We start from the raw sequence: 26,883 nt of genomic DNA, 5'->3' as shown, positions 1-26,883 counted from the left end.
TCCCAGTGTCACAAAGCTAGGAGGTGTCTTTGCTAAGAGTCGATTTCTAGTCTGTCTGAACCAAGAACCAAGTTCCTGACCCCACACTCCCCTATCCCTCTGGGAGACATCAAGTAAGTTTCATCTTTACTTCTTTACACCCCACTACCATCCTTAATACTGGATTCCAGTCTAAATTTAAAAGTGAGCTTCTTCCTTACTTGAGGGGAGAACTCTAAACCTAGCTATAAGTAGGTAGGATCAGGCATATTATCCCACACAATTGCTTCTAGCACTTAGCACATGCAAGGCCCTCCATAAAGATCTGGCAAAGAACAAGTGATTGGCTGTCAGAACATCCCTGATCAACTGTGAATGGTACCAGGACAAGACGAGTTTTTAGGGAGACTATTATAGCACTTGTCTAGAAGAATTACTAGGGTAACTTCAGTGTCAATACACGTATTCAAAAGTAGAACCATATTACATCTCCCAAAGGTCAAGTCTGATCTTGACTTCAATCCATATTTATATGGGTCTGAAAACAAGACTTACCCTTGGCACTAAGATTAATGAGTCTCTGAATGCATGTGCTTTTCATAAACTTGACAAATCATTCCTTACTTGAAAGGTTAAAAACAAGAAATGACAATCTGCCCATAAATCACAAAAAATAACAGTATATAAAAAGTTGTGGCCTCTTTTGTTATTATAATTTAATCTTGGTCATGAGTCTATGAAACGGACAGCTATTTTCCATGTCATCCCTGGCCTTCATGTCTCTACCAATAATTTTTTCCCAACTGTCAAGTAGTTAGGGAATAAGAAATCTATAATGGAAAAATTCAATGTGACTCTATTTTGCCAGTGGACTAAGACACTGGACAATGAAAAACATTGGCCAAAAAAAGAATCCATTCAATGCATGGTTCCCAGACAGGGCCTTATCACAGACAATGCTTCCCAGTATGGGATCTCCACTATTTCAGGGATCACTTACATGGTTGATCTGAGCTGGGCAGTAGTGGCTATTGGTTTTTCATGGTCCTTCTTCTGGCAACAAGAATGTGGCCATGTAACCCAGGCCTGGCCTAGCATATGACTCCATCTTCCTGGCCCTGGAATAAACAGCTGACCCAAACTTTCTCTCTCTTCTGGCTCAAAGACTAAAGGTCACATATCCAGGCATGATTACAATAGTAGAGAATGAAGCCAAGTAAGTGAGACATGAAGATGATGGAGATGCCAATAAGAGCTGAGAGGAGAGCTGCCTGCCCCGGGCCACTGGTTGCAGCCCCCAGAGCTCTACAGTTCTCTTGATGCTGTGAACCTCCCTGGTATTTCTCCTAGTTATGTGAGGCGACAAATTCCCTTTTCTTGTTGCTAGTTTGCTCTGGATTTCTTTTTTTTTTAATGTTTATTTATTATTTTGAGAGAGAGACAGACAGACAGGCAGACAGACAGAGCATGAGCAGGGGAGGGGCAGAGAGAGAGGGAGACACAGAATCTGAAGCAGGCTCCAGGCTCTGATCTGTCACCACAGAGTCTGACACAGGGCTCGAACCCATGGACCCCAAGATCATGACCTGAGCAGAAGTCAGACACTTAACTGACTGAGCCACCCAAGTGTCCCTGGATTTCTGATACTAAAATTCTTCAGAACCTCTGGGGAAGAAAGCAACCTCTGGCCATAGCCCAAATGAGGACAAACTACAAAAACCCTTACCTGAATATGAGACTGTTATATTGACAGGGCTCAGTTTTCCTATTTTGATAGGGCTAATTTAAGAGGTTTTTAACCTCTTTTCTATGATCTTTGTGGAGATTGATATCCAAACAAGTTTTCAGATGGATGCTGCCTAGTTGGCTCTGAGACAGTCAACTACTCAGAAACAGAGTTGATAACTTTGGGGGGAAAAGGAGTAACAAGCAGGGTCAATAATTTTATCAAGTAGCTCACACCTCACAGAGAAAGGAGCTAGATCAACAGAATTCAGAATCACAATATTACAGAATAGTAAGTAGCAAACACCTATATTGGTCTGGATGGAAAGAAGAGTCACCAATTCAGGCTATCTCAAGTAAAAAAAAGAATGTAGAGATGCCTGGGTGGCTCAGTCCATTAAGCATCCCACTTCAGCTCAGGTGTGATCTCACCTTTCGTGAGTTTGAGCCCTGTGTCAGGCTCTGTGCTGACAGATCAGAGCCTGGAGCCCACCTCAGATTCTGTGTCTTCCTATCTCTCTGACCCTCCCCCATTAGCACCCTGTGTCTCTTTGTCTCTCAAAAAATAAACATTAAAAATAATTTTAAAAATGTATTAAAAAGATATTAAATAGCCTACAGATCTCATACTTGGGGGGGTGGGTTGCAGGACATTTGCAGGACAATTTTGGTACAGAGCCTCCAAAATGGCCCCAATGCTCCCTGCCTCCTGATATTCATGCCTTGCGTAATTTCTTCCCCTTCAGTAACTTGCTCCTAACCAATAGAATGTAGAAACATTGAGGGAACATCAGTTCCATGATGAGGTCACAAAAGATTGTGACTTCTGTTTTGCTAGCAGATTCTCTCTTATGTTGGCTTTGATAGAGTAAGTCACCACATTGGGATGACCCACGTGGCAAGGAAGTGAGGGTGGCCTCCAGCCAACAGGTAGTGAGGAAATGAGACTTTAGTCCAATAATCCTCAAGGAACTGAGTCCTCTCAACAACAGTGTTAGTGAACTTGGAAGCAGATCCTTCCCCAGTCAAGCCTTCAGATAAGACAGCAGCCTGGGTCAACACACTGCTGCCTTATGAGAGATCCTGGGGCAGAGGGCCCAGCACCAGTGGTACCTGGATTCCTGCTTCACAAAAACTGTGATAAAATAAATGTATGTTGCTTTAGGTTGATAAATTTTGGGGTGATTTGTTCTGTGGCAATAGTAATGCAAGACTTAAGTAGAAACCTTACCTCAAGGGAAGGAAGGTATACTTTAAATCCTGGTTTAAGAACAGTTTGCTGTTGGGGTGTCTGTGGCTCAGTAGGTTAAGTGCCCGATTCTTGATTTCAGCTAAGGTCAGGATTTCATGGTTTTTGAGTTCGAGCCCTGCATCAGGCTCTGCACTGGCAGTGTGGAGCCTGCTTGGGATTCACTATCTCTCTTTCTCTCTCTCTCTGCCCCTCTCCGCTCACATGCTCTCTCTCTCAAAATAAATAAATAAACTTAAAAAAAAAATAACAGTTTGCTGTCTATAGGGACAGAAAGTAGATTCATGTTGTGAAGAGCTGGGAGGGCAGGGAGGGAGGAGGGGAGTGACTGTTAATGGTAATGGGGGGGATTGGTGTGAAGAGTGATAAAAATGTTCTAAAATTTATTTTGGTAATGGTTGCACAATTCTGTGAATATACTAAAAGCCAATAGATGAGTTGTATGCCATGAGTAAAAACTTAATAAAGCAGTCATTAAAAAAAACTATTACTGAATTCCTAATAGACTTTGTTATTATGTATATTTTCTAAATGCAGAATAAAATAGACATGCCACAAAACAAAACAGAACAAAACAAACAAAAATCAACCATTTGCCTAGGATGCCACCACAGGCATCATCACCCCTGGACACTAGGCACCACTGGACACTCATGTCATACTGTGGTCTCTTAAATCTTCTGCAGCTGCCAAGAAGAGTCCCTATTTGACCCTTGACCTATGCCTGAATATATCAAGACCCAAGATTCCAAGGCAGAAGCACCTATTTGTCCATGCTCGGATCACAAGGCCAGCCCCAGCTGCCAGCAACAAAAGAGAGAGTGCCCGCAGCCCCTTTGGTTTCCAGGGTGGAAGGCAGAGCCTCCCATCTATCCTGAGTACTCTATTGGAACAATGTTTAGAGAATTATTGTAGTGACCCCTTCTGGACCACACAACCAGAGAACAGTCCTGGAGAGATGTTAAGAACCAAAAATTAAAACTCCCTTAATTCCGGACCTGACCAGAGGGAGAGGTGGACAGCTCCCTTTGAGACCCATCTGTGAGCACTAGACAGAGGAGGCAGTTAGCGGAACTCTTTAACTGTGCATGATCTATGTCCCTCTAGCACTGGAGTGAAAGCTGCTAAATAATAGTAGCAACTACTATTGACCAAGAACTTTCCAGGTGCCATTCCGTGTTTCTAAATTTATACCTAGTTAGTCTTTGAATACTCACCTCAAGTGGGTGGGTAATATGATATCTATCTTACAGATGAAGGCAACAAGACAGAAAGTGATGCAGCCAGGACACAATCTAAGGCAGGAAGAGCCCACATTCCACACCCCTGCTGGCTGCTTGACTTCTCAGGGTTGCCTTAATTCTAATGGGAGGAGCTTAAATGCATCAAGACTTCTTAGCTCAGAAAATAAGCTGAAAGTCAAGACCCTTGCTTTGTGTTTTGCCTTTACCAACCGGCAAGTTCACTTCTAAAATCACCCTCACCATAATTCGGCATCCAGTTCAGCCTCAGCTTGCCTTGGCAACTCCAGGCAACTCAAGACTTCATGAGACAGTTTATTGAGCTCCTATTATAGACCATGCACTGAGCTTAGAACTGGGTCTACAAGGTGACCACAAACACGAGCTTTTGCCTCCTGGAGTCAATAGGAGTTTGAAAAGTAAATTACTTACTGTATAATTATAAATTATGGCAAGTGCTGCAGAGGACACAAACAGCATAATGTAAAAAGAGATTAAAAGACGGATAATTCAGGGGTGTCTAGCTGGTTCAGTTGGAAGAACACGTAACTCTTGATCTCAGGGTCATGAGTTCAAGCCCCACATTGGGTGTAGAGATTATAAATAAATAAATAAATAAATAAATAAATAAATAGGAGATAATTTACTTTGAGGGATCAGAGAGGACTTCGCAGTGGAAGCGAAAATTAAGTTAACCCCTGAAGGATGAGGAGAAGGCAAGATTCAGGCAGGGGGACCCACCAATGCACAGACCTGGGCTGGGGAAGGGGCTCTGACAAGAAGCCTGTATCTGACCACCTCACACCCGCTCAGATGGCTACTAGAACCAAACAAAAACAGAAAATAACAAGTGTTGGCGAGAATGTAGAGAAACTGGAACCCTTATGAATTGCTGGTGGGAATGAAAAATGATTCAGCCACCAGGGAAAAGTTTGGTGGTTCCTCAAAAAGTTAAACATAAAGTTACCAAGTGGTCCAGCAATTCCACTTCTGGGTATATATTCCCAAAGAGTTGAAAACAGGTACTTTTTCACCAAAGGGTGAGAACAACCACGAAAGTCCATGAACACATGAATGGATAAACAAAATGTGACGTATACACAATGGAATGTTATTTGACGGTCAAGTGGAATGGAATTCTGACCCATGCCACAGAACATGGATGAACTTTGAAAACATTATGCTAACTGAAATCAACTAGACACAAAAAGAAATTTATAAAGCCACTTACATGAGGTACCTAGAAGAGGCAAATTCATGAAGACAGAAAGTAGAATAAAAGTTACCAGGGGATGGAGGAAGGGGGGGGGAGGGGAATGAGGAGTTGTTCAATGGGTACAGAGTTTCAGTTTGGGATGATGAAAAAGTTCTGGAGATGGATAGTGGTGGTGTTTGCACGACTTTGCGAATGCAGTTAATTGCATGCTTAAAATGGTTAAAATAATAAATTTTGTTATGTATATTTTACCACAATTTTTAAAAGCATGTGTTTGAAGTCCAGGGTGAGAGGGGAAGGGGAGGTCAAAAAAGGTTAAAGAGATTTAAATGTAGGGCCAAATAGGTCTTATTTGCTGCACTGAGGTGACTGGACGCTGGGCTCAGGCCAAAGGAAGCTATTAAAGGGCGTTCAACACGAAGTACTTAGAAAATGCATGGAGAGTAGAGGAGGGTAAACCAGTCACCACACCAGATCAGTCCCTCTAATACTTCTTAAAACAATCTTCTCGGGTTTTTTTATTGTTTATTTATTTTTGAAAGACTGTGAGTGGAGGAAGAGCAGAGAGAGAGGGAGACACAGAATCCGAAGCAGGGTCCAGGCTCTGGGCTGTCAGCACAGCACCCAACACGGGGCTTGAACTCAAGAACAGCAAGACCATGACCTGAGCTGAGCTGAAGTCAGACACTCAACTGACTGAGCTACCCAGGTGTCCTTTAAAACAATCTTCCTTTGTTCACTTTCAAATACTCTGCATGCATAAGATCATTACAACTCCTATTACAGCAGTGATCGAATGAAAAGATCAATATTTGGGAACAGAGTGCAGAAGGAAGTTTGGTTCCCTTAATTTCCTAAACCAATGCACAATATAAAAATTCCTCTTTAGGGGCACCTGGGTGGCTCAGTCAGTTAAGCATTTGACTTTGGCTCAGGTCATGATCTCACAGTTCGTGAGTTCATCCTGCTCTCTGCTGTCAGTGAGGAATCCACTTCAGATCCTCTGTCTCCCTCTGTCTCTGCCCCTCCCTGCTCACACATGTTCTCTCTCTCTCTCTCTCTCTCTCTCAAAAATAAACATTTTTAAAAAATAAAAATAATAAAAATAAAAATAAAAATTCCTCTTTAAAAACAAATGCACAGGGGCGCCTGGGTGGCTCAGTCAGTTAAGGTCTGACTTCAGCTCAGGTCATGATCTTACGGTTCGTAAGTTCAAGCCCCGCATTGGGCTCCGTGCTGACAGCTCAGAGCCTGGAGCCTGTTTCAGATTCTGTGTCTCCCTGTCTCTCTCTGCCCCTCCCCTGTTCACGCTCTATCTCTGATGCACAACCAGAGCTGAGAAACCACTGTCCTATGAGGTACACCCTAGAAGACCATCTGGTCCCATCCCCTCAATTTACAAATGGAGCAGCTGAGATCCAGTGAGGGCTAGGTGCTCTCTCTAACCCACCCAGACGCTGACCCTATGCAGAGCCAGGGGCTCCAGAGGGGCCTCGGGGCCCCATAAATTCTAAGTGACTCTCAGGATAGGCAAGCCCAGGCTGCCCTTTCATGTGAACTCTGGTCTTGTCAGCATTCCCCTCCCAGTGGCTCCCTTTGATGGTGTGAGCTGTCCCCACCAGGCTCCAGACAGTGGGGACTCTGATATCTAGGCACCCGGCTGGGAGGTGGCGTGTGTAGCAGGGCTCCTGCTGCAGAAAGCTGCAGGAAGATGTGATTAGCACCAACGAATTGTCTTCCACCAAGGGGAGGGGAGAGGTTGCAATCAGAGCAAACAATCAGGGTGAAGGCTCCTGGGGGAGGGGCGGAAGCTGCCACGGAGAAGATACTGTGCTTGGATACCTGCCTTGCCAGCCTGCTCAAGTGCTTTGAAAGTCAGTTTGGGGCTCTGGCCAGTAAATGGCTGTTTCTCCTCTCCAGTCCTTCCTAGATTCAGAAGATAGTTAAGAGGCCAGCAGACCCATAGATGCAGAGACACAGATAAGGAATACATATAAAAGATACATATACATATATGTACACACACATGTATACGATTGGCAATTATGGTAGCATTATGGTTAAAATGAACCTGGGAGGGGGCCTGGGTGGCTCAGTCAGTTAAGCGTCCAACTTCAGCTCAGGTCATCATCTCATGGTTCAGAGGTTCGAGCCCCACATCAGGCTCTCTGCTGTCCATACAGAGCTCGCTTCAGATCCTCTGTCCCCCATCTCTCTGAACCTCCCCCCCTCTCAAAAATAAATAAACATTTAAAAAAATAATGAAATGAACCTGGGACTGAATCCCTTGCATATCACTTATCAGTGTGACAATCTCTAAACCTTGGTTCCTCCATCCATAAAGTGGGTAAAATAGTACCTGCTTCACAACAAACGTGTTATAAAGATGAAAAGAGGTGAGCATGCAAAATGCACGCCATGCCTGGTGAGCAGTGAGCCCTGGCACATATTATTGCCCCTCTTAGGAACGCCACTCCACTGCCTCTGTAAAATATTCTCTTTCCTGATAACCCCCTCCGAAGACACCTACACTCCTTATCACTCTAAGCCCGTGCTTTCTCAAGGGGGTGGGTGATTTTGTCTCCTCACCCCCCAAGGGACATTGAGCAAAGTCTTTAGGCATTATTAGTTGTCACAAACCCAAACTTGAAGGGCGCTCCTGGCATCCAGTGCATAGAGGCCAGGGATGCTGCCTAAGTGCCCAGACTCTCCCTCCAACAAAGAATTATCATTACAAAATGCCAGCAGTGCGAAGGTAGAGTATCCTGCTCTACTCTTAGCAGAGTTCTTGGAAGACTTCTTGTTCATTCTCCCGATGTGACTGCACCTGCCCTTGCTTCTTTACACCTCTTTGGTTTCATTGGGAGCTGTAGGAGTAATTTATCTCTGAAATTATTTAACAAATAGGCTGACAACAAAGGACTGGGATGAAAGATCGATAGTATTTTAGGTCACCGCTTCTCCAACTTTAATGTGCCACACATATCACCAGGCGATCATGTCTACATGCAGATGCTGGGCCCCGTCCCAGAGATTCTGATTCAGTGGGTCTGTGAAGGGTTCATGGGCGGTGTTGATGCTACTGGTCTAGGGTCCCAACGTGTTTTGCTGACTGGCCAAGCCCTGAAAGAGAGGTCCTGATATGGGGCTGCCAGGGACAGAACAAGGCCCTCCATGGCCACTCATCTCACCAAATGGTATTAACAAAGAATTTCAACTAGACCCGACATCTTCCCTTAAAGGTTTGGGTTTATAGGTTTCAAGATCCTGAGGCAAATTTCTCCTAGGTGCTATTTCAACAGCTCTCTCGAAAGCAGAACATTTTCACAGGGTCTTACAGGCTGAAAAGCAAAAGGTTTCTGTTTACTGTTAAAACCTTCTACTTCTGTTAGATTTACAATATCCACCAGCCCCTCTTTGCAATTCCCATCTCCCTCCACTAAACCTCCTTCTCTTGTGCTCCACATGGACCGCAAGAAAATATGTTCTCTCCTCCCATGGCATGAATGTTTAAGCAACTGCCGGCATCTTCTAGGAAGATTTAACAGAAAGCGAATGGAACAAGAGAGTGAAGATATATTTCATGCATCTTACATGTACTGCCTATTTTCCTCAAGTATCCTTCCTGCCTTCAATTAGGCCCACTTAACATGCTCTAAAGTTCTGAGTAAATGTTACTTTTCCTCATTGGTTTATGGCTTATATGACAGAATGACAGTCATAGCAGATCACTAAGAAACACAAAATTGTTGGATAACTCATTATGACTCTGCTACTGTACCACACTATTTGTAATTTAAAACAAAAACAAAAACAGGGAACCTGCGTGGCTCAATCGGTTAAGCGTCCGACCCTTGGTTTTGTCTCAGGTCATGATCTCATGGTTCATGAGTTCAAGCCCTGCATTGGGTTCCGTGCTGACAGCTCAGAGCCTACTTGGGATTCTCTCTCTATGTGTCTCTCTCTCTCTCTGCTCCTCCCCTGATTGCTCACTCTCTCTCAAAAAAAAAAAAAAAAAAAAAAAAAAGCAAGAATTTAAAAGTCTTTTCTAGTACCTCATTCCAAACATACAGGACTTACTTCAGGCACTCAGGCCAGGGCAGGTATCCATGTTGGATGCTCTCTTGCCTTCTGTGTTTTTCAATACAGCAGCCATCACATTGTAATAAACAAGGAATTATTGATCTAATGCCATCTTCCCTTCTAAAACATAATCTCCAGGAGGGCAGGGAACATGTGTTCTTGTGCCTGTGCAACTAACTTAGCCAGAGAAAGATACACAACCATGCTGACTGGTCTCACTTTAAAACTCATGACCACTAGCTTCACTAGTCCATATGTGCTCTCTCTTGCCTGGACATCAGTTTCGTACCTGCTCCAATCCCCTCATCCCCAACACATCCCTTCCCCCCAGCCCCTGATCTGATAGCTTTGCTTCTGATTTCATTGAAAATACCAAAATCTCTTCAGTCCACCCTCCAGCACCTCAGCCTGTGACCCCCAGATTTCTCTATTACTACAGAGGCTAATCCACACTCCCTTTAAGGCTGGTTGGCCTTCCTTGTGCATCTTATCCACTCCATCCTACTCTGTTGCTCTGCAACTCTCCTCTCCTCTCTGTGTCATCAAGAAATACCCTCCCTCATTCCCACCAGCCTACAACCACACTGCTATTTCTCTCATGTACAAAACACCAAAACACTTCTCTTGACTCCAATTCCCCACCTAGATCCTTTCCATTTCCCTGCTCCCTTCCCAGAAAAGCTTACTGGATAGATTGGTCTCTTTATAGGAGATTATAGTTCTTCACTGCCCATTCTCTCTTACGCCCACTAAGTTTTTGTCCTTCTTCCCCATCCCCACCCCCAGCCAAAACTGTTCTTACCCAGGTCCAGACAAGACAGAATTGGTCTCTTCACTTGTGGGCAGTTTCTAGATGGGTACTAAACACACCATCACGGAGTGAGGGGAAGAATGAAGGAGAGGCACCCCGTACCATGGCAGCTCCTGAGGGTAGGAGGAATGGCACCAGGAAAGGCTGGAGGTGTGAAGGCTCAGTGTATTCAAGCAGAGGGATTTGGTTTGGCTCCTGGTGGGAAGGAGAGTTGGGGGAGTACAATGAAATAAGAAAATCAGACAGGGGGGCACCTGGGTGGCTCAGTCAGTAGAGCATCAGACTTGGGCTCAGGTCAGACCTCTTTCTCTGACAGCACAGAGCCCGCCTCCAATCCTCCATCCCCCTCTGCCCCTCCCAGCTCGCACTAGTGCTCTCTCTCTGAAAAGGAAAAGAAGAGAAGAGAAGAGAAGAGAAGAGAAGAGAAGAGAAGAGAAGAGGAAAACAGAAGACGAGAGGAGGGGAGAGGAGGGGAGGGGAGGGGAGGGGAGGGGAGGGGAGGGGAGGAGAGGGGAGGAGAGGAGAGGAGAGGAGAGGAGAGGAGAGGAGAGGAGAAGAGGAGCGAGAAGAGAAGAGAAGAGAAGAGAAGAGAAGAGAAGAGAAGAGAAGAGAAGAGAAGAGAAAAGGAGCCCCTGGGTGGCTCAGTCAGTTGAGCGTCTGACTTTGGCTCAGGTCATGATCTCACTGTTCGTGAGTTAGAGCCCCACTTGAGCCTGCTTCAGATTCTGTCTCCCTCTCTCTCTGCCCCACTCCTGCTTGTGCTCTGTCTCTCTCTGTCTTTCAAAAACGAATAAACATTAAAAAATTTAAAAAAAAGAAAAGAAATGAAATGAAACAAAAAGAAAAGAAAAGAAAATCAGACAGGGGCCCGACCAGAAAGGGACATATGTATGATGCTGACACATAGAATATATCTGATCACGAGAACAGTAGGGTTCCCAGAAAGGATTTCATGTGATCAAATTTAGAAAGACAGACAAGAAATCATCGTGGAAGATGGTCTAGTGGGTGAGAGTAGAGAAAATGTGCAGGATTCCCTCCATGTGCCAAGGCAGACACATCCTCCCCTCTCACACTGCCCTGTGCCCTGGAGGGCTAGCCTCTATATGAGGCATGGTGGGCTTCTGGGCTGGGCTAGCTGCCTCAGATTACCTGAAGAGCTCTAAACTCTATACATGTATCCTAGGGCCTCACACTGACAAGGCAACTCGGGGGGCTCCCCCTGGGTGATCCTGTTACATAGCCTGCTATGGGGGCGATGGACAAGGACAGCGCCTCTCAAATCAGTGTGCCCACAAATCACTTGCGGATCTTGTTAAACTGCAGATACAACTCTAGTAGGTCTGGGTGGGGCCAGAGATTCTGCACGTGCAACCAGCTCCCAGGTGACACCACTGCTGCTGCCCGGAGGACCACACTTTGAGTTGCAAGGCAGGGGGGGATCCCTGCAGAGACTCATTTACAACCAAGGAAACCTAGCTTCTCTCTTGGTTTAGTGATGTGGGCAAAAGGTTTTCTAGTGACAGAGCCCAGATGGAAGCATGCCCTACACACGTTCTTCCTCTCTTCCTTCCTTCTTTTCCTGCTTTCTGTCTTTTTCAGGTACAGAGTGGAAAAAAGTATACTTAAGTGTACTAAAGGATGAGACAAGGATTGCTTTCAAAGCATCACAAAAACAGTTCTATAATATAAAAACACAAGAACTGAGCTGCTAAAGAACCAAGACTGAAGGGGTGCCTGGGTGGCTCAGTCAGTTAAGTGTCTGACCCTTGATTTCTGCTTAGGTCATGACCTCACAGTTTGTGAGTTCAAGCCCCACATTAGGCTCTGTGCTAATAGTGCAGAGCCTGCTTGGGATTCTCTCTCTCCCTCTCTCTCTCTGCCCCTCCCCTGCTCATGCTTTCCCTCTCTCTCTCTCTCTCTCTCTCAAAATAAATAAATAAATAAATAAAACTTAAAAAAAAAAAAAAAGAACCAAGACTGAAGATCATTTGTGCCTTTGGGCCCTACCTTCACACCTCAGTGTGGGAAGAGGTCTCATTAAAGCAAAAATATCCCTTGATAGGAGTAAGCATTTGTTAAACAGAATGTTAATGGCTCTTAATCATCATAGAATGGTGCTGACAGCCTTCTTCCTGAAGGGAAGTCTGTAAAACAAGTTGACCAAACCGAAAGATTGGGGAAAAGGAGGGGATGAGTTATTTTCTTCTATTCTTAAAAAAAAGTCAGACTATGGGGTACCTGGGTGGCTGAGTTGGTTGAGCTTCTGACTTTGGCTCAGGTCATGATCTCACGGTTCCTGAGTATGAGCCCCGCATCAGGCTCTGTGCTGACAGCTCAGAGCCTGGAGCCTGCTTCAGATTCGGTGTCTCCCTCTCTCTCTGCCCCTCCCCTGCTTGCACTCTGTCTCTCCCTCTCAAAAAATAAATATTAAAAAAAATTTTTTTAAAAGAGAGAAAATGTCAGACTTATACCGTTCTGCTTCCAGTCCACTTTTGAAAATGTCTGGCGTCTTTGGGGCGCCTGGGTGGCGCAGTCGGTTAAGCGTCCGACTTCAGCCAGGTCACGATCTCGCGGTCCGTGAGTTCGAGCCCCGCGTCAGGCTCTGGGCTGATGGCTCAGAGCCTGGAGCCTGTTTCCGATTCTGTGCCTCCCTCTCTCTCTGCCCCTCCCCCGTTCATGCTCTGTCTCTCTCTGTTCCAAAAATAAATAAACGTTGAAAAAAAAAATTTTTAAAAAAAAGAAAATGTCTGGCGTCTAGTAGGAGTGGCCACACAAGTGTTAAAAGAGCTTTATCTGGAGTGGTCAATTGCTTAATATTTTAGTAAAAATGCAAAAAAAAACCCCACAAAACAAGCAAAAATCAAAGTTATTTTATTATTTTATTATCTATAAGTATTCAGTATGACACCAAAGCAAATCCTTGAGAGACAGCTGTTCAAGAACACAAAGTAATTTAGACTTGGATCTCTCTACCCTTCCAAGTGGCTTCCTGCTTCCTTTATGTCCTCTTGCTCTCTTCCTCAAAGCTCTTCCTCTCCCTCAACTGATGCAAAGCTTTTTTGGGTGTGGGGGTGGGTGGGAATCATTTATTAGGCGTGAGACTCAGAGCTCACTGGAACAACTCATGGAGGAGGTACGGGCTCCTTTCACGAAGTGAGGAGACGCACAGGTAACTGAATTGCCCACCTGCCATTTCCTAGCTGGGGGGCGGGGGGGATGGGGCAGGATGTTATCTTACACTTTCTTTGTCTTAGCTCTCTTATCTGTGAAGCAAACAAACCAACAAAATAAAAGACTATCTCAAACGGTTTAAGACAAATGAAAATGTATATAAAGCATTTAGTAAACAGTAATATCTCAGTAACCATTACTGAAAACACCATTATTCTTTTTTTTTTTAGTTTATTTATTTATGTTGAGAGAGAGAGAGAGAGAGCACAAGCAGGGGAGGGCAGAGAGAGAGGGAGAGAGAGAATCCAAAGCAGGTTCCGTGCTGTCAGTACAGACCCCAACGTGGGGCTGGAACCCATAAGCCATGAGATCATGACCTGAGCTGAAATCAAGAGTTGGATCTTAACCAACTGAGCCACCCAAGCTCCCCCAAACACCATTATTCTGATCACTAGGCTACCCTTGCAAGGCTGAGGCTGGGTGACCAGGAAGCAGGGACTTCAGGGGAAAGAATGCCTCAGGTCCCAGCAGAGACTTTTTCCTACCCTGATCCTCAGTCCTCCCAGGTTCTCTGAGGTGAATTTAGAAGAGCAAACTCATTCGGGGTTTGTGATTCAGGATAACTCCCATCATCCATCTCTCTTTCTCTCAAACAATTAAAATCAAACACAATTACTGAAATTTGAATTACAGATAATTGCGCACAAAGAGAATAATTTACTGCGCTATGGATACACTGAATTTCCTTTTCCATTAATTATTTGGTTTTGATTTTCTCTTGGGCAGTAAGTGTGTTTATGGGGGGGGGGGAGAGGGAGGTGTGCATACATACATTTTGCTATAGCTATGTACATGCTCATTAATGTCTCTGACCATAAATGAGCAAGGACAATGTCAAAAACGTTGGTCCTTCTGAAGGAAGACTAAGATTAAAATCATGACCCAAACTAATCAATTTGGGGGAAGTGGCAAAAAAAAAAAAGGATAATTTCTGCCCTCATCGTTTGAAATATCTGGGTAACTATGGATTATCATCCTTCTCTCTCTTTTTTTCCTAACAAGCAATTTCTCTAAGGAAATCAAGACAGCTAGTGGTTGGAGCCTAGGACCCGGAAGTTTAGGCAGGAGTTAGGCACCTTCTCAGCAATGAAGCATAAAGACTGGGAGACCCAGACCCTCAGAGGGCCGAGCCCTGGAGGAGCATCTTGGGGGAAAGCTCTGACAGGGCGCCACTGCTGCCTTTATGTCTAAGCCAAAAGAGCTGGTAAAAAAAAAGTCTATGGAAAGCCCCCTGGGAGGTACTGCTTTCTATCCCCATTCCTTCAAGGCTCTCCTCATTCTCCTCATGCTCTCTTCTGACCAGAGAAAGGTCCTTCCCGGGGCTTGGCATGAACCCAATGGATTCTGACCCAACCTCCCCCACCTAGCAACCACAGGCCAAGGACACAGATGAAAAACTCTTGGTGGTAAGGTGTACTCGGTGCCCCCAAAGGAAAAAATAACAAAACACAGTTTTTTTTTTTTACCACAGTAACGAATCTGCCTTAAGTAGGAAAAAAAAAGTTTAATTGAATAATAAAGCATTCTATCAACATAGTAAGAAATCCCCTTTGATTGTCTGGTTAGTGACTGCATCACTGAGGCAGCCTGACCTAGTTCATGAACTCTGGTTTCAAGGGTTTTCTTCACACATTTTTATTCTTGCCAAGTCTGTAAGTTGCTGTGAATAACCCAGGGAAGATTTGTTTTTTCTTTGCAGCATAATCCAGGACCTGGTTTTCTGATCTTCCCCGGTTTTGATGCATAAACCTGATTTTAACAGGTTGCCTTAGCAAAATGTAACTATCCATTCATTCATTTCTGAGCAAACAAGTACCTTCCACATACCGGGTTTTCTGCAAGGTACCGAGTATGAGAACGGTCAGCATCTCTCCCCAGGGAGGCCCACGGCTAGCCAACTCCTTCCGCTACAATCAGCCCAAAGACTTTTTGTAAAAAATGCGCCAACAATTAAAAATAAATAATTTCAAATTTTCAAAAGTTTCTATTTCTGGCTTCTCTGGAAAAATGGAAAGATGTATCAGGTCACCTCACTTTCCTACATGGCCACTTTCTACTAGAGCTAAATGCCCCTTCCCCTTAAACAGTCACCCCCACTGACCCCATGCACCTATATGCACTCAGAATCAACCTTCTTCAATTACTGCTTGCCTGGCCCCTGATCTGGATCTGGATGGAGCATAACCTGGACTAAGTTATGCATTAGGTAGAGTAGACACAGTGCTGAAAGCCCATAGTACATTTCCTTCCAAAGGAAAACAAGAGAATATAACATGAAATACATGATAATGAACCCAGACCTAGGTTGTATTTCTCTTTATACCAACACAGTTGCAAAATGTAACTTCTGATGTTTTTATGGCAGAAGGGGGTCCACCTTGGCAAAAGTAATAATGCCACTCTGAACAGAGCTGAATTATATCAACTCCTTACTTGGAAAATGGTGATTAAATGGGAAAAATGTAAGCATTTAAGATTTTCCCCATATTTTTAGAAAGGAGTATATAATTCATTGCAGTTGATGAGAAAAAGCTCTTCTTTTTGGAAAAGTGCCAGGTAACAAATGGAGATTTGGGGGAAAATCACCCTCTGCCATCCCCAGTTGTCCAGGCGCTGTGGTTCCTGCCTCAGCTTCATGGCCCGGACACTCAACCCCCAACTGCCCGCACTATTGGTGTCCGAAAGCTCACAGCTGAGCCTTTCTCTGGGCACTGCCCTCATGGAGGAAGCTGGCAAGCCCAAGGTCTTGTCCTTCCCTGGTGGGAGGCTGTGTCTAATGTCTAATGTTTAGTTGATAAAGGGGCACAAAGGCCTGGCCCTTTGCCTCAATTTGTAATATCCCTGAAGACCCATCCAGATATACAGCTGCCTGCAGTGTAGACTGAGGTCTCTGTTGCAGCAGTGGTGAACCTCATCTTCTCTCTCTGCCCAGTCTTGCTTCTCCTAGTCTCTCATGGATGTCACCAAGCACAGTCCCTGAGAAGCCAGCACACAAATCTGCCTCCCAGAATCTGTTTCCCAGGGAACCCAAACTAAAACCCCAATAAAGAATGGATTCCAGTGAGAATCATCAATGGATGCTGCTGTGGGTTGAATTGTGTTCCCTCCTCCTCAAATTCTTATGTTGACGTCTGGACCCCCACTGTCCCCTGAATGTGACCTTATTTGGAGATAGGGTCTTTGCAGACAGATTCAAGTTAAAAGGAGTTCATTGGGGTGGGCTTTACTACAATGGGACCAGGGTGCTTATAAGAAGAGGAGATTTGGACCAGGCACCCAGAGAGGGAAGGGGATGTGAGGTGACACGAGGAGACAGTCATCTACAAGCCAAGGAGAGAGGCGCCTGGACCGGATGCTGCCCTCACAGCCTTTAGCAGGAACCGATCCCGCCAACACCTTGATTTCAGGCTGCTACCATCTAGAACCATGAATTATAAATTCCTGCTGGCTAACCCCCAAATCTGTGGTACTTATGAGAGCAGCCCTTGCGAAAGAATACAGATGCTAAAATCATTAGGTCAAAGGATTGCCAGGAAGCAGGATATTCCCACGGTGTCAAAGCATCACCCTCCAGACTGCCTACTAGCTGTGAAGGGGAAAATCACCTTTTACCATGGAGGAATCTGGCACTTTACCAAGAGATTAAACTTAGCATCAGTAACAGTGGAAGAACTTGACATCAGGTGCCTTTTTTTACATTTATTTTTTTTTTTATAAATTCAAGTTAGTTAACATACAGTGTAGTCTTGGCCTTAGGAGTAGAACCCTGTGATTCATCACTTACATATAACACCCAGTGCTCACCTCAACAAGTGCCCTCCTTAATGCCCATCATGCATTTAGCCCATCTCTCCCCCACCCAACACCCTCCAGCAATCCTCAATTTGTCTTCTGTATTAGAGTCTCTTACAGTTTGCCTCCGTCTCTGTTTTTATCTTCTTATTCTTTCCCTTTCCCTATGTTCATCTGTTGTGTTTCTCAAATTCCACATATGAATGAAATCATATGATATTTGTCTTTCTCTGACTGGTTTCACTTAGCATAATACCCTCTAGTTCTAGCCACGTTGTTGCAAATAGCAAGATTTCATTCTTTTCCATTGCTGAGTAGAATTCCAGTGTGTGTGTGTGTGTGTGTGTGTGTGTGTGTGTGTGTGTGTGTACATACCACATCTTCTTTATCCATTCATCAGTCAATGGACAGTTGGGCTCTTTCCATACTTTGGCTATTGTCGATAGTGCTGCTATAAACATTGGGGTGCATGTGCCCCTTCAGATCAGCATTTTTGTATCCTTTGTATAAATACCTAGTAGTGCAATTGCTGGGTTGTAGGGTAGTTCTATTTTTAACTTTTTGAGGAACCTCCGTACTGTGTTCCAGAGTGGCTGCACCAGTTTGCATTCCCAGCAACAGTGCAAAAGTGTTCCTCTTTCTCTGCATCCTTACCAGCATCTGTTGTTTCCTGAGTTGTTCATTCTAGTCATTCTGACAGGTGTGAGGTGGTATCTCATTGTGGTCTTGATTTCTACTTCCCTGATGATGAGTGATGTTGAGCATCTTTTCATGTGTCTCTTGGCCATCTGGATGTCTTCTTTGGAAAAGTGTCTATTCATGTCTTCTGCCCATTTCTTCACTGGGTTATTTGTTTTTTAGGGGGGTGCTGAGTTTGGTAAGTTCTTTATAAATTTTGGATAATAACTCCTTATTTGATACGTCATTTGCAAATATCTTCTCTCATTCTGTCAGTTGCTTTTTAGTTTTGTTGATAATTTCCTTTGCTATGCAGATGCTTTTTATCTTGATGAAGTCCCAATAGTTCATTTTGCTTTTATTTCCCTTGCCTCCAGAGACATGTCAAGTAAGAAGTTGCTGTGGCTGAGGTCAAAGAGGTTGCTGCCTGTTTGTCCTGTAAGATTTTGATGGTTTCCTGTCTCACATTTAGGTCTTTCATCCATTTTAGTGTATGGTATAAGAAAGTAGTCCAGTTTCATTCTTCTACATGTCATTGTTCAGTTTTCCCAGCACTATTTGCTGAAGAGACTTTTTTCCATTGGATATTCTTTCCTGTTTGGTCAAAGATTTGTTGGCCATATATTTATGGGTCTGTTTCTGCGTTCTCTATTTTATTGCATTAATCTAAGTGTCTGTTTTTGTGCCAAAAGCATACTGTCTTGATGATCACAGCTTTGTAATACAGCTTAAAGTCAAGAATTGTGATACCTCCAGCTTTGGTTTTCTTTTTCAACATTACTTTGCCTATTTGGAGTCTTTTCTGGTTCCATACAAATTTTAGGATTGTTTGTTCTAGCTCTGTGGAAAATGCTGTGTTATTTTGATAGGGATTGCATTATATGTATAAATTGCTTTGGGTAGTATCAACATTTTCACAATATTTGTTCTTTCAATCCATGAGGGTGGAATGCTTTTCCATTTCTTTGTATCTTCTTCAATCTCTTTCATAAACTTTCTGTAACTTTCAGGATACAGATATTTTACCTCTGGTTAGGTGTATTCCTAGGTGTCTTACGGTTTTTAGTGCAATTGTAAATGGGATCAATGCCTTAATATCCCTTTCTGCTGCTTCATTATTGGTTTATAGAAATGCAACCGATTCCTGTACATTGATTTTATATCCTGTGACTTTGCTTAATTCATGTATCAGCTCTAGCAGTTTTTTGGTGAAGTCTTTAAGGTTTCTCATGTAGAGTATCATGTCATCTGTGAAAAGTGAAAGTTTGACTTCTTCCTTGACGATTTGAATGCCTTTTTTTCTTTTTGTTGTCTGATTGTTGAGGCTAGGACTTTTAGTCCTATGTTGAACAATAGTGGTGAGAGTACACATTCCTGTCATGTTCCTGATCTCGGGGGGAAAGCTCTCAGTTTTTCTCCATTGAGAAATATCATTATTTCATTGAGATACCATTATTTAATTATTTCATTGAGATTATATTAGCTGTGGGCTTTTCATATATGACTTTTATGATGTTGAGTTATGTTCATCCTATCCCTACTTTCTTGAGGGTTTTTATCAAGAAAGATGTTGTATTTTGTCAAATGTTTTTTTCTGCATATATTGGGAGGATTATATGGTTCTTATCCTTTATTAATGTGGTGTATCACGTTGACTGATATGTGAATATTAAACCAGCCTTGTAGCCCAGGAATAAATCCTGCTTGATCATGGTGAATAATTCTTTTGATGTACTGTTGAATTCAATGTCCTAGTATCTTGTTGAGAATTTCTGCATCCAGGTTCATCAGGGATATTGGCCTGTAATTGTCCTTTTTAGTGGGGTCTTTTTCTGGTTTTAGAATCAAGGTAATTCTGGCCTCATAGAGTTTAGAAGTTTTCCTTCCATTTCTATTTTTTGAAACAGTGTGAGGAGAAAGAGTATTAACTCTTCTTTAATTTCTTTTTGGGAGATTTTTGATAACTGATTCCATTTCTTTGCTGGTTATGATCCTGTTCGAATTTTCTATTTCTTCCTGTTTGAGTTTTGGTAGTGTGTGAGTGTCTAGGAATTTGTCCATTTCTTCCAGACTGTCCAGTTTGTTGGCATATAATTTTTCATAGTATTCACTTATAATTGTTTGTTTTTCTGTGGTGTTGGTTGTGATCTCTTTCATTTGTGATTTTATTTACTTTGGTCCTCTCTCTTTTCTTTTTGAGAAGTCTGGCTAGGGGTTTATCAATTTTGTTTAGTCTTTCAAAAAACCATCTCTTAGTTTCATTGATGTTATACTTTTTTTTGGATTCTATATCATTTATTTCTGCTCTAATCTTTATTATTTCCCTTCTTCTGCTGGCTTTAGGCTTTATTTGCTGCTCTCTTCCTAGCTCCTTTAGGTGTAAAGTTAAGATGTAAATTTGGGACCTTTCTTGCTTCTTGAAACAGGCCTGAATTTCCTCTTAGGACTACTTTTGCTGCATCCCAAAGGTTTTGGACTGTCATGTTTTCATTTTCATTTGCTTCCATGTATTTTTTAATTTCTTCTTTAATTTCCTGGTTAACCCATTCACTCTTTAGTAAGGTGTTCTTTTAACCTCCATGTATTTAAGGGCTTTCCAAATTTTTTCTCGTGGCTGATTTCAAGTTTCATAGCATTGTGATCTGAAAATATGCATGGTATGATCTCAATCTTTTTGTACCTGTTGAGGACTGAATTGTGACTAAATATGTGATCTATTCTAGATAATGCTCCATGTGCATTCAAGAAGAATGTGTATTTGCTACTTTAGGATGAAAGTAAGCAAGTCCATCTAGTCCAGTATGTTATTCAGAGACTTTGTTTCCTTGTTGTGTTTCTGCTTAGATGATCTATTGTTGTAAGTAGAGTATTAAATTCTCCTACAATAATAGTATTATTATCAATGAATTTGCTTATGTTGGTGATTAATTGATTTATGTATTTGGGTGCTTACAAATTGGGGGTATAACTATTTATAATTGCTAGCTCTTGATGGATAGACCCCTTAAGTACGATATAATACCCTTCTTCATCTCTTGTTACAGTCTTTGTTTTAAAATCTGGTTTGTCTGATGTAAGTATGGCTACTTCGGCTTTCTTTTGGCATCCATTACCATGATGGATGGTTCTCCATCCCTTCACTTTCAATCTATAGGTGTCCTCAGGTCTAAAATGAGTCTCTTGTAGATAGCATATAGATGGATCTTGTTTTTCTATCCATTCTGAAACCCTATGTCTTTTGATTGGGGCATTTAGTCCATTTGCATTCGGAGTGATTATTGAAAGATATGAATTTAGTGCCATTGTGTTATCTGTAGGTTTTGTGCTTGTGGTGATGTCTCTGATCCTTTGTAGTCTTTGTAGCATTCCACTCGCAGAGTGGTAATGAACTCCTTTAGTTTTTGTTTCTCTGGGAAAGGCTTTATCTCTCCTTCTATTCTGAATGACAGCTTTGCTGGATAAAGATTCTTGGCTGCATATTTTTCCTATTCAGCACATTCACTATTTCCTGCCACTCGCTTCTGGCCTGCCAAGTTTCAGTGGAAGGGTCTGCTACTACCCTTATGTGTCTACCCTTAAAGGTTAAGGCCTGTTTGTTCCTAGCTGCTTTAAGAATTCTCTCTGTATTTTGCCAGTTTCACTATGAGATGTCATGGTGTTGACCTGTTTTTGCTGATTTTGAAGGGAGTTCTCTGTGCCTCTTGGACTCAGGTGTCTGTTTCCTTCCCCAGGTTAGGAAGTTCTCAGCTATTTGTTCAAATAAACAAATTTGTTCTCAGCTAATTTGTTCAAATAAACCTTCTGCCTATTTTTCACGCTCTATTTTTAACGTTTGTTTATTTTCGAGAGACAGAGAGATAGACTGTGAGCAGGGGAGGGGCAGAGAGAGAGGAAGGCACAGAATCGGAAGCAGACTCCAGGCTCTGAGCTGTAGCACAGAGACCAATATGGGGCTTGAACCCACGAACCACAGGATCATGACCTGAGCCGAAGACGGATGTTCAACCAACAGTCACCCAGGCATCCCTGCATTTGTAAAGTTTGGAAGAGCACGCATTGTTGCTGCTAGGCTCATCCTACTAGGTGGAGGGTATCCTGTCTCTAATGGAGTAAGGTCTATTTTTCTTCACAATCATCACAGGATAACACAGGGGTGTGTTAGGGTCACCCCATCTCACATCTTGAGGCTCTTGGGTTCCCATCCAAGGAGGAGAGATTTCCCCATCAGGCAGATGCACCCAATTCTGAATTCCTGATCCTTGGATTCAAATGAAACCCCAAGCTCCACTATGAGACATGGGGATTTGGGTGCAACAGTGACATGTGGTGGACAAGGCCAAGTGCTGCCCAACTGCTGAAGGTACAACCTGGAATATTCCAAGAAGGGATGTCATCCACGTAGAGCACAGTGAGGATGGCACCCTTGGAGAGCTGTGTATCCTGGCCCACTGGCAAGGAGTTGAATATATTTCAAATGCTCTGAGGCCCTTGTCCTTACCCTCTTTGAGTGCACAGGCTCCACCCATGGGTTGTGGTCTCCCCCATATCAGGGGTTATGGCCTCTGTGAACAGTTTTACTTTCATCTCCCAGAGACAGGGGCTGCTCCAGGCTTTGGTTCCCTTTTGATTCTTTTGAGAAGTAATGGTTTTTCCTGTCTGCTCCTTGGATATCCCCATGGACAGCCAGTCAAAACCATTCTGGTTTCACAGGTAAATCCCTTACCAACTGGTGTTTCCCTGTGTCTTGGAAGGTCCAGCTTCCCTTGGGCCTCCCCTCTTCAGCCTTGAGCTTTTCGATGAGCAAAACTACCCATTTCCTTTGTCTCCTCTGAATCTTTTCCCTGTCTTCCACTAGTCTAGTAGAATAGGCTGTTTTAAGAACCCTCATCCCAGGGGCACCTGGCTGGCTCAGTCAGTATAGCATGGGACTCTTGATCTCTGGGTCATGAGTTCAAGCCCCACATTGGACACAAAGATTAAAAAAAAAAAAAAAGGAATCCTTATCCTGAATTTACTTGTACAGGTCTTGTTTTGCCTACCTGGCCTTTTTTTCCCCTTTAATGACTTATTTTAATTCTCAGAATTCTTCCCTGGCATTGTATGCCCCCTAGAGATGCTAATTAAGAGTCTCCTCTTCCTGCAAATAGTCATCAGGCGGCCCAGCTCAGCAGTTGTTCTCAACCTGGGTGGCACATCAGAATCACTTAGGAAGCTTTCAAAAGTCTCAGGAGCCCCGGCTACACCCCAGACCAGTTAAATCAGGACCTGGGGGTGGGGCCCAGCCGTGATATTTTTAAAGCTCTCCAGGCAATTCCAAAGCGTAGGCAAGGTTGACAACCACTGTTTATTGTTCCCATTTACAATGCATGTTTCTATGTTTAAGACACTTCTGTAGCCAGTAGGACAGAAGCTCCAGCTTCCAGAGTGAAGACTGTTTCCATCCCCATTGTCCAAAACGGTCGCTTGCAAAGGTCACATCTCAAGCCAAAACGTGCATCTCAGAGAAACAGTCTTTTAAATAAAAATAAAGCCAATTGTTATTCCCTAGCACAACACAGATGTGAGGATGCCAAAGGGGACCTGACTTGCCCACCAGCTCTAGAAGCCCCGGTCCCAGGAAGAAATACTGAGGGCGATTTCATCTCTCAAGATGAGACCCTTAGGGCCCCAGGATTAAGATGGCAAACCCAAAGGAAGAAGAAGTGCTACAGGCAGTAGTGACTCCTGTAGGGAGGAGGAGGAGGAGTCAGAGGCTGCAGAGAGGGATATGGTTTCTGACCTGGGTTTTTGATAACGAAAAGGACTTTCCCAGGCAGAGGGGAGGGAGAAAGGCACAGAAGTACTTGGAGAAGGGCCAAGGGAGCCACAGCTCTTTGATCCAGACCTCACCAGTCCACCTCATAAGGGAAAGAACCAGCTCTGAGTTTCCAAAAGCTGACACTGTCACACTGAAATTAAAGAATCCAATCCACCAAGAGGTATCCATCCCAAAGATGTGGTAAGTGGCCAAGTCTGTGAAGATGAGCAGGTTGCTGTTCAGAAGGCAGAGGGATTCGTTTGAGGCTGGAAGGGTGGAGTAGGGTTTCCTGAAGAGAGAAGCTGCACCTCAGGGGGTGAGGAGAACCAAGGGGATCATTTTGGGGAGCACGGAGGTTGGGCCAAGTTGGAGGTTGGGCAGGTGGCTGCTGAATACCAGGTTAGGAATGCAGAGAGTCCTAGTCAGGTATCTTTCCTTGCATCTATAACCTCGTCTGAGAAGCTCCACTGTAAGCTCCCTGAAAGCAGCGGTCAGCTCTGGATTTCACCCCACCTCCAAAAGCAGCAGCACACAGTTGTACATCTGGCAGGTCTGAGTAAAGAAAAGTTTGCCAATGGAATAGTAAGCATTCTTGGAAGTAGTGGAAGTAGGAAGGACGGAAGGGATGTGTTTAAGAGAAAGAATTTTCAACACGCCACTGTCTGATTGTACACAAAGAGCTCACTCTCTTGAGAGATACTGCTTCTTCTCAGGAAGGTTCCTCAAAGCCAGCTTACCCTTCCCGCTTGGGGTGCAAGGAGGCCCCCAGACTCACTGACTACCAGTCTGGGATGCTCACTCCATCAGGATGTTTCGGTGCTTTTCAACCCTTTCATTTCATTTTCATTTTCAGCTCCGTGATTGATATGCGGAGTACCCACCAAGCCTGCCATTCTTGAGAGCAAAATCGGGGAACAGGATGTGGAGGACACGGAAGAGTTCTCCTGGGCCACTTCTGCTGGCCAGCTGGTTGTAGTTGGCACCAGCACTTCTTTTGCCTCCATCAGGAATCCAAGGTGCAGGACACAGCTCCTGGGCCAAGGTCTGGCATGGGTCTAGCCTGGCTAGGACAGCTTTGAGGAACCTTGCAGGGGCCGTGAGTGCAGAGCAGGTCACCTGGGGAGAGTACCAGCTCCCTCCCCTTCCCTCCTCCTAATCCAGAGGTAACTTTCTCAAAGCCTTTCAGCCTCAGTGCAATGAGACTTGCTGTGAGCACAGTGGGACAGGCTTGGGGCTGTGAGAGCTCACTGCAGCTGCCAGCACCGCTGCAGCAACTAAAAGCAGGGAATGCATCTGGGGGACACGTGGTCCGGGACTTGGAGTCACATCCCAGCTCTGGTCTTGCAGCCTACAAGTGGAACGTTTATTTTCAAAGCTCATCCGCTTCCCACGCAGAGCCTCTCCAGGTGCAAGGAGGCAGCGCGGGTTCCACGAGGGTGGATTCCATGGTTCGGAGCCCTGGACCGGGAGCCCTGTCACACTCTATCCACCAAGACAGAGTGAGCTGGAGAGAATTCAGACCTCACAGCCACACAAACATAAGCCCTCCGCCCGGCCCGAAACACGCCAACTTATTCCTCACTCCTTTCCCTCCCTTGGTAGCAAAATGACTGCAGTTCCCGCCTTCCTCTCTTGCACACCTTTGACTTCGGAAAAGGAGAGCTGTCATCTCCTTGGTTCAGAACAAGGTGCCTCCAGCTTTTGCTTCTTACAAACCCCACATTTCCAACAGTAAGTGTTGTAAATTAGGGCCCCTCCCCCTCCTCTCCTCACTCAACCTTCCTCATTTCCATTTTTGCTCCAAGAACATTTTCTGCTGGGGAGGAAGATTCTTTTCTCCCCTCTCCTATTACTTCCAGAGTGACCTGCTGATTTCAGTCATGGAGCCACTCGTCCAGGGGTCTCCATGCCTCTCACGTGCTCAACAAATGATAGCCCAGTCATCTCACCGGCTCGAGTCCCCTTCTGGCTGAGATATCACGGTCAGATCCTGCTGAAGCCGGGGCCCCTGGCTAGGTTCCGAGACGACATCTTTCACTGATCATGGCCAGCCCTGCCAGCGGAGGCACAGTCCCCGGGTCCCCCTACTCTAGGCACAGTCAGCAAGTGCAAGTACTTCAGGGACCGAGCTCCTGGAGAGAAACAGAACTGCAGTCACTGGGAAACAGATCCTCCTCCTCGTTCTGGGTGTGGTTCCCGGATAAGAAGCAGCGGCAGCACCTGAGCTTGTTAGAAATGCTCTTTTCTGGGCGCCTGGGTGGCTTGGTCGGTTAAGTGTCCGACTTTGGCTCAGGTCATGATCTCACGGTCTGTGAGTTCGAGCCCCGTGTCGGGCTCTGTGCCTGACAGCTCAGAGCCTGGAGCCTGTTTCAGATTCTGTGTTTCCCTCTCTCTCTGCCCCTCCCCTGTTCATGCTCTGTCTCTCTCTGTCTCAAAGATAAATAAACGTTAGAAAAAAAAATTTTTTTTAATTAAAAAAAAAAAAAGAAATGCTACTTTCATCACCACTAGTCTGGGAGGTGGGGCAGTGGTTCCTAAACACTGGCATGAACGATGATGGTGGTGATGATAATGGCTGACGTTAAGCATAGTAACTCTGCACCGACCCCTGTTCTAAGGATTTTATTAACACACTTACTCATCACAACAACTCTCGGAAGAGTTAAGTACTATTCATATTCTTGCAATTTTACAAATGAGAAAACTGAGAACAGAGGGTTAGGCAACTTGGTGTCATCAGAGTAAATAACAGAATGACAGGTCAGGCTACACACACACACACACACACACACACACACACACACACCCCTTCACTGACTCCTCACTTGGCTTCAGTGATCTCCTTCCGGAACATGGGCAAGCTCAGCCTGGCTCACTCTCCCAATGCATTATGCAGCTCAGTGGCCAAAAACCACTTCGGGCCAAATGCTTGGGTTTAAAGCTTGGTTCCACCACTTTGTGAACTTGGACAAGTAACTTAGGCTTTCTGTGTCTGTTTCCTCAGCTGTACGATGAGGATAATAACTGTGCCCATCTACCCCATAGGGCAGTCATAAAGATTAAACTGGTTAATATACA

General features: G+C 44.3%; 1 protein-coding gene across 2 annotated transcripts in view; it reads right to left on the bottom strand.

Annotated features, from left to right (window-relative positions):
* SCD5 (stearoyl-CoA desaturase 5) overlaps nucleotides 1-26,883 on the bottom strand; it is a 152,716-nt gene that overhangs the window by 60,442 nt on the left and 65,391 nt on the right. Inside the window, exon 1 of one of the 2 annotated variants that reach the window (XM_047854731.1) lies at nucleotides 535-602. The exons of the other annotated variant lie outside the window; for it this stretch is intronic. Within the exon in view, the coding sequence (XP_047710687.1) occupies nucleotides 535-580 (46 nt within the window). The 5' untranslated portion in view covers nucleotides 581-602. Of the gene's footprint in view, nucleotides 1-534; nucleotides 603-26,883 lie in introns of those variants that run through there. 2 annotated transcript variants of the gene reach the window in all.

Source organism: Prionailurus viverrinus, chromosome B1 (genome assembly GCF_022837055.1).
Source record: "Prionailurus viverrinus isolate Anna chromosome B1, UM_Priviv_1.0, whole genome shotgun sequence".
NCBI classification, from domain to species: domain Eukaryota; kingdom Metazoa; phylum Chordata; class Mammalia; order Carnivora; family Felidae; genus Prionailurus; species Prionailurus viverrinus.
The sequence above is the reverse complement of the archived record's forward strand: the minus strand, read 5'-3'. Positions and strand labels throughout refer to the sequence as shown.